This window comes from Phoenix dactylifera, chromosome 7 (assembly GCF_009389715.1).
Source record: "Phoenix dactylifera cultivar Barhee BC4 chromosome 7, palm_55x_up_171113_PBpolish2nd_filt_p, whole genome shotgun sequence".
Lineage (NCBI taxonomy): Eukaryota > Viridiplantae > Streptophyta > Magnoliopsida > Arecales > Arecaceae > Phoenix > Phoenix dactylifera.
This window is the reverse complement of record NC_052398.1, coordinates 7,971,606-7,989,324: the sequence shown is the minus strand read 5'-3', so window position 1 is coordinate 7,989,324 and position 17,719 is coordinate 7,971,606. Positions and strand designations below refer to the sequence as shown.

At 38.5% G+C, this 17,719-nt stretch overlaps 2 protein-coding genes across 10 annotated transcripts; both read left to right on the top strand.

The window, feature by feature from the left end:
- The first annotated feature begins 1,323 nt into the window (after positions 1–1,323).
- On the top strand, positions 1,324–14,453 carry LOC103706492. Of its 9 annotated transcripts, none has more exons than XR_005512532.1 (6): positions 1,327–1,902; positions 6,223–6,309; positions 8,343–8,522; positions 8,633–8,730; positions 8,819–8,890; positions 12,225–12,460. XR_005512532.1 is itself a non-coding variant. In XM_039128184.1 (5 exons), exons 1-4 carry the CDS (start codon positions 1,711–1,713, stop codon positions 12,441–12,443), a joined length of 570 nt encoding a protein of 189 aa, XP_038984112.1. In that variant the 5' UTR covers positions 1,339–1,710; the 3' UTR covers positions 12,444–12,483; positions 12,596–14,453. The 9 variants fall into 9 exon arrangements, 3 of the variants coding, with proteins under 3 accessions (XP_038984112.1, XP_038984113.1, XP_038984111.1); XR_005512531.1 differs by having other exon boundaries at positions 1,331–1,902; positions 8,340–8,522; XR_005512534.1 differs by having other exon boundaries at positions 1,332–1,902; positions 8,340–8,522; positions 8,615–8,730.
- LOC113462683 (CCR4-NOT transcription complex subunit 10-B-like) lies at positions 12,639–14,129 on the top strand. The gene has a single exon (XM_039128451.1). The coding sequence runs from the start codon at positions 12,639–12,641 to the stop codon at positions 14,127–14,129; it is 1,491 nt and encodes a 496-aa protein (XP_038984379.1).
- Positions 14,454–17,719: the final 3,266 nt, after the last annotated feature.

The following is a 17,719-nucleotide window of genomic DNA, read 5'->3' as shown; positions in this document are numbered from 1 at the left end:
TATTAATTAGATGGAGTCAATTTTTTATAATGCCCCGACTTTCTCTTATAGAAAGGTTTCTTTCTGGACAAATTCTTTTCTTTACCTTGACCATGAAGTGCCATGGGATGACCTTTTCCTATTATGCTCTTGCTTGACATGATAAACAATATTGCCAAGCATTATCTCAATTATTTAATGAGTTTCATGGTAATTACTTTTCTTTACTTTCATTCAAAAATAATATCATTTTTTAAATATTTTATACTTATTAAAAAAAATTATTATTAAAAAAAAGATCTCATTCATTGGATTCGCCTTAGGCCCCCAAATGTATTGGGCCGCCCCTGCCGGCGACCTCTCTATATTTCAATGGAATAAAATAATAAATAAATAAATAAAATAAAAAGAAAAATAATGAGTAAGTGGCAAATAATCTGATCTAAATAAATAAATAAAAATAAATATTAGTAATTAGTTAACCAATTTTATCACCTAGCTAGAAAATTTGTTAAAGAGATAAATGATCATTAGAAGGATGAAAAATTAATTTACACTAATAATTATAATATTTTATAATATTTATTATTATATTATTCTATAAATATAGTATTATATTACATTATATCATAATACATTGATATTTTATGTTAAATAATTTAATATTATATTAAATTATTATTCTATAATACATAATATTATAATACTATATTATAATAATATTATATTACATTACATTAATATTATACTATATCATATATTTATATATTAATACATATCATATTTTATTATACTTTGTTGTATAATACTGGTAATGCCTTTTATAGTCATTTTGTCATACAAAAGTACTTTCTTAGTTTGTTTACCAAACACATGTTAAAATGCCACAGCACTTTAGAAATGTAGTTACGAAACAGCAAACAACTTTTTATAAACGCTCTGCTTCAGACAACTCTACTTCCAACAGCTCTACTACTAACAGCTCCTCCAAACAGGGCCGAAGTCATCCAGCATATAGCTTTAATTGTCTCTTTAAAAATATGTTTAGTCTGAATGGCTGTACCTATATGTATCATAGCCCAAACATTTTCAAGGAGGGGTGGTACCCAAACCCTTCTCATGAGCCGAGCTTGCAACTTGCAAAAACGTTTCGCAGCCCAACCCCTAAGATCCAAATAAATCGCTCTCCATTAATTAAGCACCGCTTTATTAAAAGCTTTTCGTAATAAAAAAAACTAAATACACCCACATTTACTTTCAACCAAATGTATAGCCTCTCACAAACTGGTGGGCCCTAGACCTCACGACAATTGGAGGGCGGGAATTTGTGTGTCGGAGTAGAAAGTGCGATTAGTTCATAATTCTCACTCGGAGGAGCATCTCCCTCCCACCGCCGTGGCCCCCGCCTCTCCTTGGCACTCAGCACCACGACCCTTCGGCTTCGTATCGCTCCGACGACTCCAAGAAATCGAACCTCCCCCCGCCCCCCGCCCAAGCCGTAAACCCTTTCTGCGCTCAAGCCCTAACTCCCCTCCTCCACCTCCTCTCGAAAACGCCTAAGCGTGGAGGGAGAAAACCTCGTGCCCTCGTGCCCCGGCTCGATCAAGATTTGATCTTTTTGCCTTATTCTGGAGGCGTCTGAGGAGCTGGGGTTGGTTTGGTTTCTTTTGTCTTCCATTGCTGCGTTAGGTTTGGTTTCTGTGATTGGATCGCGGCTGATTGATTCGGACGATGGACAATCGGGATTCGTCAGGGTCTCCGGCGGCGGTGGCGGGCAAGGACGGGTCCGCGATGGACGACGGGCTTTTTTTGGTTACGTCGGGGCTGGCCAAGGAGGCTGCCGTTCTTTTTCAGAGCCGGCGCTACACTGAGTGTATCGATGTGCTGAAGCAGGTGTTGCAGAAGAAGGAAGATGATCCGAAGGTTTGAACTTTGTTCTTATCTTTTATTTTTTGCCCTTCTATTGTTGAAGAAGACGAGAAAAGTCCTGCTATGCGGTTCAAATTTCCTTCTTTAAGGTCTTGGATCTTATAACGAATTTTTGCCTTAGAGTTTATCAAATCTTTAAGGTCTTCTTTAAGGTCATGGTCTTCTTAGAGTTTATGGAATCCCTTCGTTTGGATGTTCTTCATCAATTTCATTGAAAAAAGTCCAAACTCGTTAACTTTACTTTACACAATCGTCCTGCTGGTTTTTATTGACGTCGCCTTCCACCTTTCTTGATTGGGGAAGAAAGATATACATTCTGCATTGATGTTTGGACTAATAGTTCATCATCATAGTCATTTTCTCGTTAGTCTCAGGTTCATAGCCATCGATGGTGTGGCAGGCTTTATTGATTGGGTTGCTTTATAACTTTTAATGATTTGCCAGACAAAAATGTTAGGGGATGAAAACCCTGATATATGCTGAGATGTTCGGAAAGATGAAACCTATATTTGTTCTAAATATATATTTATCGGACTGAATTTTGTCTTCTTGCTGAAAGTTATGGTGGAGAAGTAAAAAAAAGAAGACTAGATTGAGTTGACTGATATCAGAAGTCTATAGGAGATCTACAGGAGATCTTGTTTTTGATTAATTTCATCTGTTCTCGAGATTAGGACACTGAATGTTTTGCCAATTACAAAGTTGAATGATGAGATGAGGGAGGATCATTGTTTATTACTTTTTCATTATTTTGATGATGTTTGTGGTTTAGTTTGGTTAGATTGTTGCAGAATTTGAGTAAGCTTAAATTGCTCAGTAAACTATATTATGGATTCTTCTTATGAAGTCGATATTAATTTGTATCAGCGCAACTTGATTCCTTCATTCTTTTCTAGATGAACACTCTTCATCTTTTTGATAGATCCAGGTACACCTTTGGTTTCTTTGCCCTTGTGATAGATATATGCACACTTCTTTGATGCTTCTATCTTTTAGAATGTCTGCTACTTAATTTCCTTAAGTTGACTGCTCATGGCCATATCCAATAATAGGAGTGCATTCAAGATCTGTTCTTTGACTAGATTGATTTTTGCTCTGTATGGTCCTGCCCTCATGTGTTACTTCATCTAAATAACTTTGCAATGTTTGTTGTTGACCATGCATGACTATTTCCACTTCTTTCTTACTTTGTTTTATGGCTTAATTTCTCTTCAGGGAACATCTATATCAAATGTGGAATCCCCCCATCCTTGACAATTTAACTGAAACACTTATCATAGGAATGTTTTTCAAAAACACAATTTTGAGAATCATGTAGTACCAGTCACAAAATAACACAATATGACCTGCCATGTTGCTAGGATCTAATATTAGCATGCATCAGCTAGAAAACATACACAATCATATGCATGGATACTTGCTGACATTTTGCTCAGAAAGCTCAACATTTTTCTGACATAGACTATTCGAAAATATCAAGTACTCCATGTTCTTGCGATTGCTTTATTTCTGTATAACATCATAACAATAAGTTCAGAACTTCAAATATCAATCAAGTATCAGAATAGCATTAATTAGGGAATCTTATATGCATAAAGCCAAGGTCTGCCATACCGCCCAATAAAAGGAAGTTAGAGAGCTATTTCGATACATAGGTATACCGTACTGTACCGTACCAAATTGTTAATTTTGCACTATACCGTACTGGGAGAAAACCGGTACGAAACATATCTTTAAGTTGGTACAAGCCCCGTACCAAGGCGTACTCCCTTGTATCAAGGCGTGCAAGGGAGTATAGTCTTGTTCCGAGGCGTACCGAGGTGCATACCGGTCCGTTCCCAGACGTACCGAGATAAAAATTGGAAAAAAATAGTTAGAGAGCTATTTCGACACATAGGTATATCGTACCATACTAAATCGATAAGGTACTGAGATTGCGGACCTTACATAAAGCAATTGAGATTCAAAAAATTTTGGGATGATTAGTTATGGACTACAATCTGTTAGCCCCTACTTGCTTCCCCCCTTCCTTCTAGGTTAAAAAAAAGCATGTCGAACAAGAGTGAATCCATCCCTTATAAATGGGTTGGTTATTAATTTGAAACCAACTATTTGGTCAGAAGAAACTATGTCTGTCAGACTGCCCATGCACATTAAGTCATTGCAATTCTTCAAAGGTTTGCTTGAGCTAATATGCAGATCATGCAATGCTAGCAGTATTGTTATGGTGAAATGTAATGAACAATAGTAAAAAAGAAAAAGAGCCATTATGATAATGATAATGATAAGCACTTCAGCTTAAGGTGCCTAGGTGTTCACTGCCTAGTTGGCCTTTGGGTGCATAAGATCATTGCTCATAGCCTAAGGGTAGTTTGGTAATTTTGGCTGTAGTTTATATTGAAAGGATGAATGATAAATTCTTCTATTTCCAATTATATTCATGAATCTGGATAGTCTGTGATGATATAACATAAGCAACATGAGCTTGATAGAGCATACATTAAAATGAAATGCCTATGAATACACTCTCTTCTTTAGGAAATGCACTCTTCAAGTAACTGTTTAGAGGGAGAAAGTAGGGAGGTCAAACTAAAGATGGGAGTTGCTTTGTTGAATTTTTCATTGATTGATGAACATACAACCATTCTTCAATTATCACTCTTATCAAAATAAAGCATGTGAGTGTCTCCCAAATGGCCCTTTTCCTTGGATTCATTGACTAAGTAGGATGTGGAGAAGATGAGAGCTTGAGAAAGACTAGAGATAGAGCAGATGAGAGGTAGGGATAGGAGAGAGGGATCATAGGAGAGAGGGAGGTGCAGCTAGTTCTCTCTCTCTCTCTCGCTCGCTCGCTCTCTCTCTCTCTCTTTTCTCTTTCTTTTTCTCTTCGTTAGTGCCTTTAAGGTGTCATTTGCTCGTCTGTTTGGCAATCCCACTTCGTCTTTATGGTAGTTAGGTCATTGTCTGGGCCCTGAGGCTTTTATTTTTCCCATATCTTTTAAAGATAAATGCGAGGAGATTTAGAGAGAGGAAAGGGAAAGTAAAAGAAAACTCATTTAGACTTTATGAAAGTATATGACGGTCTTGTTGTAGGAAATTATTGGGCATTAGGGAAGAGCAACAGTTTTGGTTATGGTAGGGTAATTTTATGGTAGAGTAATACACTATGAGGTCATCATTGAGAATATTAAGAACTTTTATGGGAGTACTTACAAGCATGAGAGCTGCACACGTGAGATGGGTAGCTTTACAATTATGTTGATGACCATTAAGTGATGGTTATAAACCCTTATCTCTTCACACTTATTATGGATCAACTGATGCCTTCATTGAAGTTGAGAGCCCATGATATGATGATTTTTTATATATATAGTCATTAAGAGTAGCAGTTGTTTAGAATTCTCACTTTTTTGTTGCTTCTAGATCAAGAAATATATCATACAGGGATTAGTTATGCTGTTAATCTTTTATACTGTGTGTGAGAGAGAAAGGGAGAGGTAAATATTCAGCCATGTGAGCCAACAATGAGTATCTGCTATCTATCTTAAGGCTTGAAGATAGCAAATATATTGTTCCTACAGAGTGGAGTTGAAAGTATTTGATCTTATCAGTCAAAAGTTTAGAATATTTGCCTTTAATCTTCAAAATGAGGAGTGAGGATTAAAGTAGGAACCTGATGTAGATAAGTTTACTACAATGCATACATGTTATCTATTCCTTGTTCTGAAATGACACCGAGTAAAACGGGTATGTAAATGTGTCAGTACTTTAATTTAGAGACCCTCCTTCTAAGCTTCTTATTTGCATATCATGGATCAGACCCGGTCTGACAAGTTATCTTTAGATTTGTTTCCAAACATGATAATCTACAAGACTTATTCAAAACTGCAGTGCAACTTTTCTGATAGCAGCAGACATAATTCAAGTATTACATGTTATTTTTTCCTTTGTTGTGTTGCACAAGCATGGCAATTTTCAAGATAGCCTTTTGGTGGATCTTGACATTCCTCATCTCTTTATGCATGCATTACTTCAATTCTCAAATTGTTAGATAGTAACCAGGATCAACTTACCTCCTCTGTTGGGTCAATATTCTTTCCTAATAAAACCCTTGCATCCCAAATTCCTGCGTGCAGAATGAATTCTTGCATGGTGCTATTTTGTTATGTGCTGTTATTCCATCTGGGAAATCTTTATGGCATATTCTAAGTAAATTACTTGTAGTGAAATGGACCTATCAAAAGCAAAAAAAAATAATCATGGAGGTTATATTTTATTGTCATTTCCTGAGTCGACCTGCTGTTTATTTTTCAGGTTCTTCATAACATAGCTGTTGCAGAGTACTGTCATGATGGTTGTCCTGATCCAAAGAAGCTGTTTGATGGGTTTGATAGGGTTAAGGTAAGGTGGACATGCCAATCTATTATGCATGTTTTGCTTGTGGCTTCTGTGACTGTTCCTATAAGATAATCTTGTGTTTAGAATATAAAGATCAGAAAGCTTGTTAGACTAGATAATTTGATTCTCTGCCTATTGTTATTGAGATCACTGTAATAATTCCATATAAGGTGACCTTATGTCACTGTGACCTTGTGTTATAATTTATTCTGCGATGGTTGTGGGCTTTGTTGCATATAGAATCTTTATTTAGAATTGATACTTGCTATTTAACTAAGCTATTCCCCAAACCTTTTAATAATCATCTAATCCAATTCTCATTTGATTTTAACTGTTTGGCTGCAAATCTAATGCATACACTTATTTTTATGTATCCAATGGTATCTGGTAGTTTTTCTATTATTTTAATTTGTCTGTTAATAAATTTTGACAAGCTTGTTACATTGTTTTGACTAGTTGAACAGGAACTGGTCCTCCAGTTGTCAACGTCCAGTGTTTAATATAACTGCTGCAAACATCTCTTTCAGTTATTTACAAGTTGCTGATGCAATCCAGCCCGGAAACATGGGCCATACATAAGATGCTGAATAGTGTGGAAGTCCAGATTGATGGATTTATGTGCTGATTGGCATGGCATGGCGTGAATGCATTGTGCCTATGCCTTATCGATATGTGACATTGGCATAGTATGGGTTTTGTGCCACTAGTTTTTGAACTGCCATGCCATGTGCCAAACTAGGGCTATACTGGCTGCGCATCAGTTCTTGGCATGCTGCCATGCCTTGTGTTGAGGACTGGCATGGCTTAGCATGGCCTAGTACATACTGTAGTAGTGCGCCAAGGCAGCACGCTGATGACACATAATACTTAAATCCTCGATTTGAATGCCTGTCATTTGTGCATAATTCCCCTCCTTTTTGTAAGGTTCTTCATAGATTTGGGTGGTTAATGCACCTGATTTTTGCAAGAATATGCATAGATTAGCTAACTTATGTTCTTGAGGTGTAGCATTTTCAATGTGATCATTCAGAAGATTAGACAATGAAGGCATTTGCTTTCTTTTTTTATTTTCCAAACTCTTATTCTTTTTAACTTTTTGTTTTCTATCATTATATGTGATGCCATCTTCCCCGACCCTCCAAGATGCTGCCTCGATGTTCTGTAGTTTCATGCTCCATCCTAAGCCAGAATTTCAGTTGGGCCAGAACAATGTAAACTGAAATTCTGGCTTTTATAAGCACCTGTAGAGAATTTCTTAAGATGATTATTTTACATTGTTTTGTCAGATTTGCTTTGCATATTTGTATTTGTTCCTGCATCTTTGGCCAAAAGTTTATTTCCCAGCGCCATAACTTGTGAATGTGGATCAACTTTTGACCCCAACGCACCCAAGTGCCTCACCATTCACCAATGCTCTCACGGCCATATGCCTAAACTGTCAATTTTCAGCACTCACTACTTACACTAATTTCTTTCTCTTAACAATCGTCATCATGACATGTCACTTGCAGAAGCATTTTTACCTTCTGGATTTTAAGAGCAAGTTCAGCCTGTGGCTCACTGGCTTTGAGATATGCTCAGCTTTAATATACTGAAAATACTAATTTCTTTAGATTGTTCTATATATAAGTATGCTTTTGCAAGTGCAGCAGAAGTTACAAAAAGTTATATTTGTAGATAAATTCTCGTCATCTTTGTCATGAAATATTGATGCTGCTTTTGCACTTTTGTTTATATTATTAATAGTTTGGGGGATCTGCATATAATTTGTATTAATGTAAGTCTCTTCAGTTTGTTGATGTTTGGAGTTTTGGAATAGCTTTACCTTAATTTATTTATTTTTATGTTTCGATCTCCTGGTCTCTTTAAATTTGATGGCTTTGTGGATAGTTTGTAGTAATTGCATTAACATGCTATTTTTAAAATTGCTTTTATTTGACCTTTTGTACCATTTTTTGATGGTTGTTATCGTCTTGTTACGTATTGGACTGAAAATGTGCACATTTTGCACCAATTTGTTGATGCTGATATAGAAGAAAAGTGAAGACTTAGCTAGTAAATCTGGAGAACAGATGGAAGCTGCTAGCTGCGTTGGAAGCGATGATATGTTGGGATCTAGAGGGTGTACCACCACCCTACATCAGTTTTCTGCTGCCAATGCTGGCACAATTGCTTTTATAGATGAATTTGACACTTCTATTGTCACATTCAACACTGTATGTTATCTATATGCCATTTTTGTTTCTTTCTTTGTTTATTTTTAAAGCTTGTGCTTGGAGGGAACTGATATTGTTATTGGTATTAACAGCTTTCTTACTCAATTTAGTGTATAAGCAGGCAGTTATCCTCTAGCATCTGCATGATTATGCAAATGCATTATCAGTTGTAGAGCCGTTATATCAAAATTTAGAACCCATAGATGAGGTGATAGCTGATCCAATAATTACTCATTGATTATACAAGCCTAAGCTCTGTTGCTTTCTTTTCTTATATGCTTTTTGCACTTCCGCAGACAACAGCTCTTCATGTGTGCCGTCTCGTACTGGATATTGCATTATCTTCCCAAGATACATCAAAAGCTGCAGTGAGTTCACATGCCAAAAGTTTTATGCTTTCTTACCTGCTTCAGAGCTAATGTGTTGCCCATAATGATGTATAGTATGCTAGCATTGCATCGTAAAATAATGCTAAAAATTTACTGATTGAACTCATTATCATCAACCTTCTTCATGTATTGTCTCTTATAAATTTTACTTCGTCATTTGTTGTTATTTTAGTCCAATTATCCATGATAAATTCAACTTCATATTTCTTTGAGCTTCCATTGAAATATTTTTGGTGTTTCCCATTGTTCTGAATTTGAACTTGAATCTATTAGTGTACCTGATGCAGAACAACATGTAAGTTGAAGCTTTAATACGGTAATTGATGTAGAATTGTATGGGAGACCAGGATCATAAGGTTTGAAGGGCAGAATAGCAAGTGCTATAATGTATAGTTGCTAAAACATCTGCAATCATACCTGAATCTTGTATAAAACTGGACTATAAAAAAACTTTTTGTTCTTCATTTTCATGTAGAAAACTAGGTGATGGGTAATCAAATCTTAATGTGGGTAATGTGATTCTGGGAAGCGATTGAGTGTGAAACATCAAGTAAAGGTTTTGGTTTAATGGAAGTTCACCCCTGGCTAGGGATAAATATGGAGTTTTGGAAGAAGAAAAGCATTTTTTGGAAGGTGTACTAGAGATTATATGGTTTCCAAATTAATTTGAAAAGGTTAAAGCAACGTATATGAGGAAAAAGATGAAGGGAAAAAATGTGAAGTAGAACTGCAAATGGACTCGGCCTTGCGAGATACAACCTGAATCCTTACACAATAAGACCTGATTGGATCCAACCCACATTAGACTATATGTTAGTTTATGGAACAATATTCACCCAAACAGCAGCCAAAGAGCCTACTGAAACATATAACTGTGATCAAATTGTATCATGGTATGGTATGCGTATGTACTGGCTACCCAACATTATCACTTCACTATCTTCCCCAAAACTATAATTGAGAATGGACAAAAATTAAAATGGAAATATCTATGACTAATAGTATATTGTTAGAAACAAGGCATATAGAATGTAATAATTCTCTTTTGGTTTCATTGAATAAGGATGAAGAGCTATTTGACGGTGTCTTAAATGAAGATGATGTGCCCAAGTAAACATGTATGTCCGGAGAGCTATGAAACCTAGAAGATATAATTGTTACTATAAATTGGTTTGTTGGCTGTTATGAGGCACTACATTAGCATAAAATATGCTTATATCTCGTATTAAAATAAGAGCAATGCTATAATAGCAAATACATGCGAAGACCACCTTTGTGAAATAGGTTTAGCGGCCGAAAAGTTCTACTGTAGAGGGCTCACCATTTTGGCATGTGGCTATTGACCCCCAAACCTCAATTGTCTAGGTACTAACTCTGCTTCTTAAGGGTTATGTTGGGGATTTTTTTGTTCTTGTGTCATTATTTTAAAATGGTGAATGAAGAGAAGATTCAAATCTGGAGTGTTGTGTGATCATAAAAAAAGCAAGGCATATTGGTGCGTTTAATATGGAAATATGAGATCTGCTTTACCATATAGATTGGAACTTTGGGTGGTGAAGATGCTCACTTAAGATGATTTTTGCAGGATGACAATGTTGAGGGGAATGTGATAAAATGTAAAAAGGGGTAACAATAAACATCAAATAGATCTAAGGATTATTATTAATGGAGTAGGGCTAGCAATGGATAGGGTGCGATTGGGTTGGGTCTGGGCCAGATTGAGACATAGGTACTAGAGAAAATCTGTCAACTTGAACCTGATCTGTTTATTTAAACCGAACACAACCTATTTATTAAGCAACTAACCCAAGCTGACATGTGTAAGCTGTTCAATAAGCAGGTTGGCTTGAGTTAGGTCTATGATAATAGGATTAATGGGTTAAGCAACTCTTAAAAAAGTTTAAACTGTTTGTGAATGCGTTGGATTGTACTTATGCCAACCTGATTCAATTATTAAATGATTGGAATACATTAGACAAGCTAGGACTCTAAACTTGAACCTGACCCATTTAATAAATGGGTTAAGTTAGGTCAACCTGTTTATGACCTGAACTCGTTTATGCCAATTCTGAACGCGTTTATCTTGGCTCAGTTGTGGGCCGGGTCATAAATTGCCATCCCCGAAATCAAGGATAAATATATAAGAACTGGTTCGAAATTGTTCAAAGATATGTAATTTAGGTCATGAACAATGAAGATAGTAAGTATTGCAATTGTAAATCACCCATACATGTTAATGTATCAGACATAAGGCGATCATGATGCCACATATTTAAAAGATCATCTCCTTTTGGATTAAGATGCATCATGTGGAATGCTGATGATAAGACGACTAATTTCATCTGAACAAGAAGGGTGTGCACATAATGATTCAACTATTTACACAAGAAAAGATTTGTTCTGTGCACTTAGAGGTCGTATAGAGCCTAAGGATAGTTTTTCTTAATACTATTTTATTGTACCTTTTGCTTATATTTTGGTCATCTTTTTAATGTAATTGATTCTGATATTTGTCTAGGATATAATTAGTTAGAGTCTATTTGCTAATTTGTGTTGGATTAAGACACCCTTAAATTCATAACAATTTTTTGAGAGTTCTAGGTTGCTGTATACAAGTTCTTGTCTTCTTTATTCTTTCCTTTCTTGTTGACCTTGTTTTGGGCTGTAATAATTGAAGTTTTATGAAACATTAAGAGTTTTCCCTCTGACATTTAGTGAAGGGCTGTTTCCAGGCGTGCGCTACCTAGTCTCTCACATGAATTTCCTTAAGACTGTTAATGTAGGTACTTCTTATAATTTCAGATCCAAACCTGAAACTAGTTTGACTGCAACTCACAGCAAAAGAGCTTTCAATGATTGTGAAAACATAAGAAGAAAGAGAGGAAGCTCAGGAAAGTGGGGAGAAGAGAAAAATTATGGATTTTTTCAATAGAAAGAGGAGAAAAAATGAACCATGATGCTCCAGAGAAGATAATTTCAATCCATTCAGTCATCAGAATGTATTGTTCATACACCACCTGCGAGTCAATAAAGAGAAAAACCATAACTTTTTCTTTTTAAATATCCGAAACTAACCATCGATAAGTGATGGTTGTTGTTCATGTTATTGTAGAATGAACAGTACTCTACAATATCAGTGGCTGATGTGACACTTTAAGCACTTCAAAATTGCGAGGAAATATGTAGGAAAGATAACGGTGGCCAAACATTCTCCTTTGACAAATGCTTTGATGTTTGCTGCTGTGTTCAATTTTGCAATATGCTGGAATTTTATTCTGTTCGTTGCCTTGATATTTTATTTCCTGATTTATAGGATGTAATTCAATATCTGGAAAAATCCTTCAGTGTTAGCTCTTTGTCAAACCAAAGTGATAATGGAAGATTGCAGCAACAACCTTTGAACCAATTTAAAGTTTCTGGAACAAGTAACATTGCTGCACCAGATGCTTCTAGTTTGGATTCAAGTGCCTGTGCAAATGCTACCGAGAACCCTCTGGTGGGAAATTTATCTGATGAGGCATTAGAGTATTAAACTTTGTACTCAACATTGGGTGGCGGAAAGCAGAACTTGGGTAACCCAACCACAAATGATCACTCAAAAACGTCGGCTGATTGGGCTGCTACTGCCACTGATTTAAAACTAAAAATGCATCTTTACAAGGTCCGACTTCTGCTTCTTACTAGGAACCTGAAGACTGCAAAGCGTGAGCTTTAGCTTGCTATGAACATGGTACGTGGTAGAGATTTATCTACAGAGCTCCTCCTGAAGTCTCAGTTAGAGTATGCTCGTGGTAACCATCACAAGGCTATAAAACTATTGGATACAATTAGTAACAGAACAGAACCAGTAATGCTCAGTATGTATAACAACAATATTGGGTGCATACTTCACCAGCAAAGGTCCCACCACACATCAAACTGGTTCTTTAACAAGGCACTGAGACACAGCTTGTTGCTTCGATCAGAGAAGCCTCTGAAGCTTGCTGTTTTTTCACAGGACAGATTTTGTCTCATTGTGCACAACTGTGGGCTTCAGCATTTAGTATGTGGAAAGCCATTGGCTGCAGCTCGCTTTTTTCGTCAAGTCATTCCAGTCTTTGGCAACCGACCACTTTTCTGGCTTCGTTTTGCTGAATGCTGTCTGCTATTATCAGAGAAGGGGTTGCTAGGTGGTTCTTCAAGTGGCGAAGAGATTAAAGTTCATGTTGCTGGTTCAGGCAAATGGCAGCAACTAGTTGTCAACAATGTGAACTCGAGATCTACCGATTCAGATTCTATAGCAGGAGATGCTGTGACCAGTGGTGATGATCAGATCTTGATCTCACTTCCATTTGCTCGGCAGTGTCTTCTCAATGCTCAGCTTTTATTGGATACTTTGGATCGGAAAATGACAAAACTTGATGCCACAGACTTTGCATTGGAAGCGGCCGATCCTAACCAGAAGCTGAGCAGTGACTCGAAAGCATCAAATTCAACATCAGCGTCTACAACAGTCGGTGCAAGTTGTGATCCTCAAGAAACAAATGGTGGTACAGGTGCAAATACTACCTTACAGATTTTAGTTGCTGGATATGAAGTCATGGGCAGAAAAGAGAACCAGAGAATAAGGCAAGCTGTTTTAGGCGACCTAGCGTACGTGGCATTGTGCTTAGAAGATCCCTTGAAGGCATTGGTTGCTGCGAGGTCCCTTCAGCAGCTGCCAGATTGTTCCAAAATGTATCTCTTTCTTAGCTATGTATATGCTGCTGAATCACTCTGTCGCCTGAACCAACCTATAGAAGCTGCAGAGCAGTTGTCAGTCTTTGTCACAGATGGAAGAAACGTCGAGTTGCCATACACTAATGAAGACACACAGAAATGGAGTGATGAGAATGGTGCTGATTGTGGGGAGTTGAATGGTTCTGCAACCGCCAAAACAGCTGTGGAAGGGACCAAAAAAACCATGGAAGAGTCTCAAGATATGGGTTTCCTGAAGCCGGAAAAGGCTCGTGGGGTACTTTATGTAAACCTTGCTGCCATCTCTGCGATGCAAGGGGTTCTTGAGCAGGCCAGCCACTTCGTAAAGCAAGGTCTCTCTTCTCTGCCCAACAATCCAAGAGTATTGCTTGCAGCAGCATATGTGGATCTTCTACAAGGGAAAGCACAAGAGGCTCTCGTGAAGTTGAGAAAGTGTAGGAGGATAAGATACCTCTCTACTAACGTGACAATTAGCAGCTGAGATTAATGTTCACCGTCTCAATACCGGACTCCATACTGGTGCTATACTAGCATAGCATAAGTATGGTACGGAATTTTTTTTTGACGTACCAAATGTCGAGTATGTACCTATTGACTCAACTGTTTCCGCTATCCCTTCGGAGTCACAGTCGACTACTTCTCCCTCTCATCCGGAGTCGTTGCGATTACCAACTGGTTCTGTTACTTAACCATCTGAGTAACAAACCAATCTTGTATCCTGATCTCCCAACGAAACAGAGATATCTCACTGTGTATTTATATTGGCTGTATCGTAATGAGAAGTAATGCAATTTGTTCTCTCTCTGAAACTCTATCTCTCTCTCTCTATCTCTCTCTCTGAAACTCTTCTCTACTCCTCTCTGTTCAAGAGTTTATATGGTATCAGAGCTGGATAGAGTACTCAGAAGTGCCTTGGGCAAAGGATAGCGAATAGTGCCATCTGTGGGAATCCTCGGTTTGAAGACATGGTTCTTAGCCCGTGTAATCATCCCATGAGAGCCAACTGCTGTAGTCAGGGGAAGTGGAACCGGCGCGGCCAAGGAGGAATCAGCGGAACCAGTTGGAGAAGACAGTGGGCTATCGCCAGACACGGCAACGGAAGAGGGTGCTCCCAGAGACACACAACCAGGTGCAGGAGATGACGAAGTAGAGGGAGAACCAGAAGGCACAGATGGGAGAGCAGGCGGCAGGTCCGGGGAAGAAGTAGCTGGGGAACGAAGATAGGAAGGCAGAAGAACCGAGGAAGAGGACGGGAGCGCTCCAGAGGAAGAAGGAGACGGAGCGAAAGGAAAGATGGATTCGTTGAAGATAACATGGCGAGACACATAAACTCGGCCGGTTGTTAAATCCTTACACTTGTAACCGTGATGCTGAGGACTGTACCCAAGAAATAGGCATAGCTGTGAATGATACGCAAGCTTATGGATATTATAAGGACGAAGATAAGGCCAACAAGCACAACCAAAAACGCGGAAGAAGGAATAGTCCGGAGACGTGTGAAACAGACGCACATGAGGAGAGGTATGACGTAGAACGGGAGTGGGAAGACGATTAATAATATATACAGCAGCAAGAAATGCATCTTCCCAATAAGAAAAGGGAAGAGAGGCATGAGCAAGGAGAGCCAAGCCCATGTCCACCACATGGCGATGATGCCGTTCAACAGAGCCCATCTGATGATGAGTGTGAGGACAAGCAATACGGTGTTGAATACCACAAGAAAGAAAGTACTGATGTAATTTTCGGTATTCACCGCCCCAATCAGTTTGAACAGTTTTAATTTTTCGACCAAGCTGGCGTTCAACAAAGGATTGAAAACGAAGGAAGACGTGTTCAACATCATAGCGGAGTTTGATAGGAAAAAGCCAAATATATTTGGTGCAATCATCAACAAAGCTTACATAGTAGCGAGAACCATAGGTAGACAGCACAGAAGATGGTCCCCAGACATCACTAAAGACAAGATCTAAAGGTTCCAAAGAGTGATTCATAGTAGTTTTAAAGGGCAATCGATGACTTTTAGCCATTTGACATTCATTGCAAACAGAAGAGGAGTTGGTCGAGGCCACAGGCAGAGGAAATTTGGAGAGGATCTGACGAACAACTGGGTAAGCTGCATGGCCAAGACGTCGATGCCAATCAGTGAAGGATGCCCGGACACCAGTGAACGCCAATTTATTGGAAGACGGAAGGGAAGGAGAAAGACAGTAGAGGCCGTCAAGTAGAGGGCCGCGATGCAGGGTGTTCCCCGAGTAATCCTTAATCACAAATTGAGAGGCATGAAATTCAAAATAAACATTATTATCCTGAGCAAACTTTTGAACAGATAAAAGATTTTTTTGGATGTCAGGAACTAAGAGAATATTATCAAGAAGAAAGGACTTGTGAGACATGGAAATAGTGGAAGAACCAACACGAGAAATAGGCAAACCTGCGCCATCTCCTATGTGAATCTGGTCAGTCCCTGAATACTCGTCATTCCGAATGGTGAGGTTGTTCATGTTAGCAGTGAGATGATGGGTGGCACCAGTGTCCGGATGCCAATCTGGAGAAGTAGAGGAGTTGGAGGCAGCGACCATGGCCTGGGCAGAGCTGTTCGAGGTATCCTGCAAGGAACAATCAAAGCGCCGAAAGCATCGTAATGCTGTATGCCCTGTTTTGTTACAAATTTGACACACAGGACGATAAGAGGGTTGGGTTCCTTGCTGTGACTGAGAGGGGCGTCCACCATGGCCCCGATTATTACCACGCCCCCGAGGACGATAGGAGGAAGCAGCGCCACGGGGACCACTTCCATGATTGCGAGAGGAAATGGGATAACTCCGGGTGGCAATGTTGGCGGAAGAACCAGCAGTATCAGCCAGGGAGGTAGGTTGATTGTTGATTGTCAAGCGCGACAAAATTCAGAACTTCACCGATGATGCTCTGAATTTTGACAGTAGTGCAGATCTCAAGGAACTCATCCAAATGTTTGTATGGGTCTTCATTATCGAGTCCATAAAAAGAGGGAAGCATTTGGATGACACTAGACTTAATTTCAAATTGCATAGCAGCAGTGGTATCAGGTAGTCGGATACAAGATGGAGAGGTATAAATGGAAGGAGTGAAGTACTCTTTTAACAGTTTGGGTTGCTCTTCAGCCATCTCGACAAGTGGTGTGGATCCTATGGTTCTATAGGTCCGGATTTCGACTCGAAGGGTCCTAATAGAACGCTCTATTTCAGGGTCAAAAGGTATTAATTCAGGAGACCTGGAACGACACCCTAGCATACACTAAGACTCTTCTGATTAGTCAAATACAGTCAAGCATGCACTAAAAAGAAAAACACATCAATTCCTTAAGTTCACCCTAAAATCACTAGACAACTCCTAACTGGTTTGAAGAGGGCACCTAAGCCTCCAATCCGGTCTAATGACTGAGCTGACCAGGTAAGCTCCCAGGTAAGTGGGGGGGTCACGATGCGTTGCAAAGGTCCCACTTAAAAACCACTTGCCTCGAACAGATGAACTGTCTCCCTTAAAGGGACAAAGCTTGCCTAGACATCAACTAAGCCACAGAGCGAAATTGGTGCAACTTTCGGTGATCTTCATCCTATTGAGCTCGAATGTCCCTAGGGGCCAACGTCTAATTGATTTTAATTAATGTGATAGCTATGTGAGAATTGATTCCCTAATTTGGGCAAGAATCTGGTGATGAAATCCAGTTCTTATCTTGTTGGGGTGATTGCCCTTACTATGTGCGGATTAATTGGTGTCTGTGTATCAAGCATGCATTCACACTTTTGCTGAATTTAAAATCAAACAATCACCACACAAGGAAATTTAAATAAGAAAGGTTTAGATGTTACCAAAGGAAATTTTTCCAGCAATTTTTTTTTTTTATTTTAAAGCAAACCTCTACAGCCTCCCTTTTTCAGCAGTTCTCTTTTTGATTGTCCCAGATGTCTTCTTCGATTCCTGATTAAATAACACCAAAATCAAAAATTAGTAAGAGAGAAGAAGGAGATAAGGAAAGTAACAAAAAAAAAAAGAAAATATTTTTATTTTACTTTAAATATATATATATATATT

Excerpts from the sequence above, each read along its gene's own strand:
- LOC103706492 (XM_039128184.1), top strand. The coding sequence starts at position 1,711 with ATGGACAATCGGGATTCGTCAGGGTCTCCGGCGGCGGTGGCGGGCAAG. Across the intron at positions 1,903-6,222 it reads AGAAGGAAGATGATCCGAAG|GTTCTTCATAACATAGCTGT; the intron begins GTTTGAACTTTG and ends TTTATTTTTCAG. Across the intron at positions 6,310-8,818 it reads ATGGGTTTGATAGGGTTAAG|ACAACAGCTCTTCATGTGTG; the intron begins GTAAGGTGGACA and ends GCACTTCCGCAG.
- LOC113462683 (XM_039128451.1), top strand. The coding sequence starts at position 12,639 with ATGGTACGTGGTAGAGATTTATCTACAGAGCTCCTCCTGAAGTCTCAG.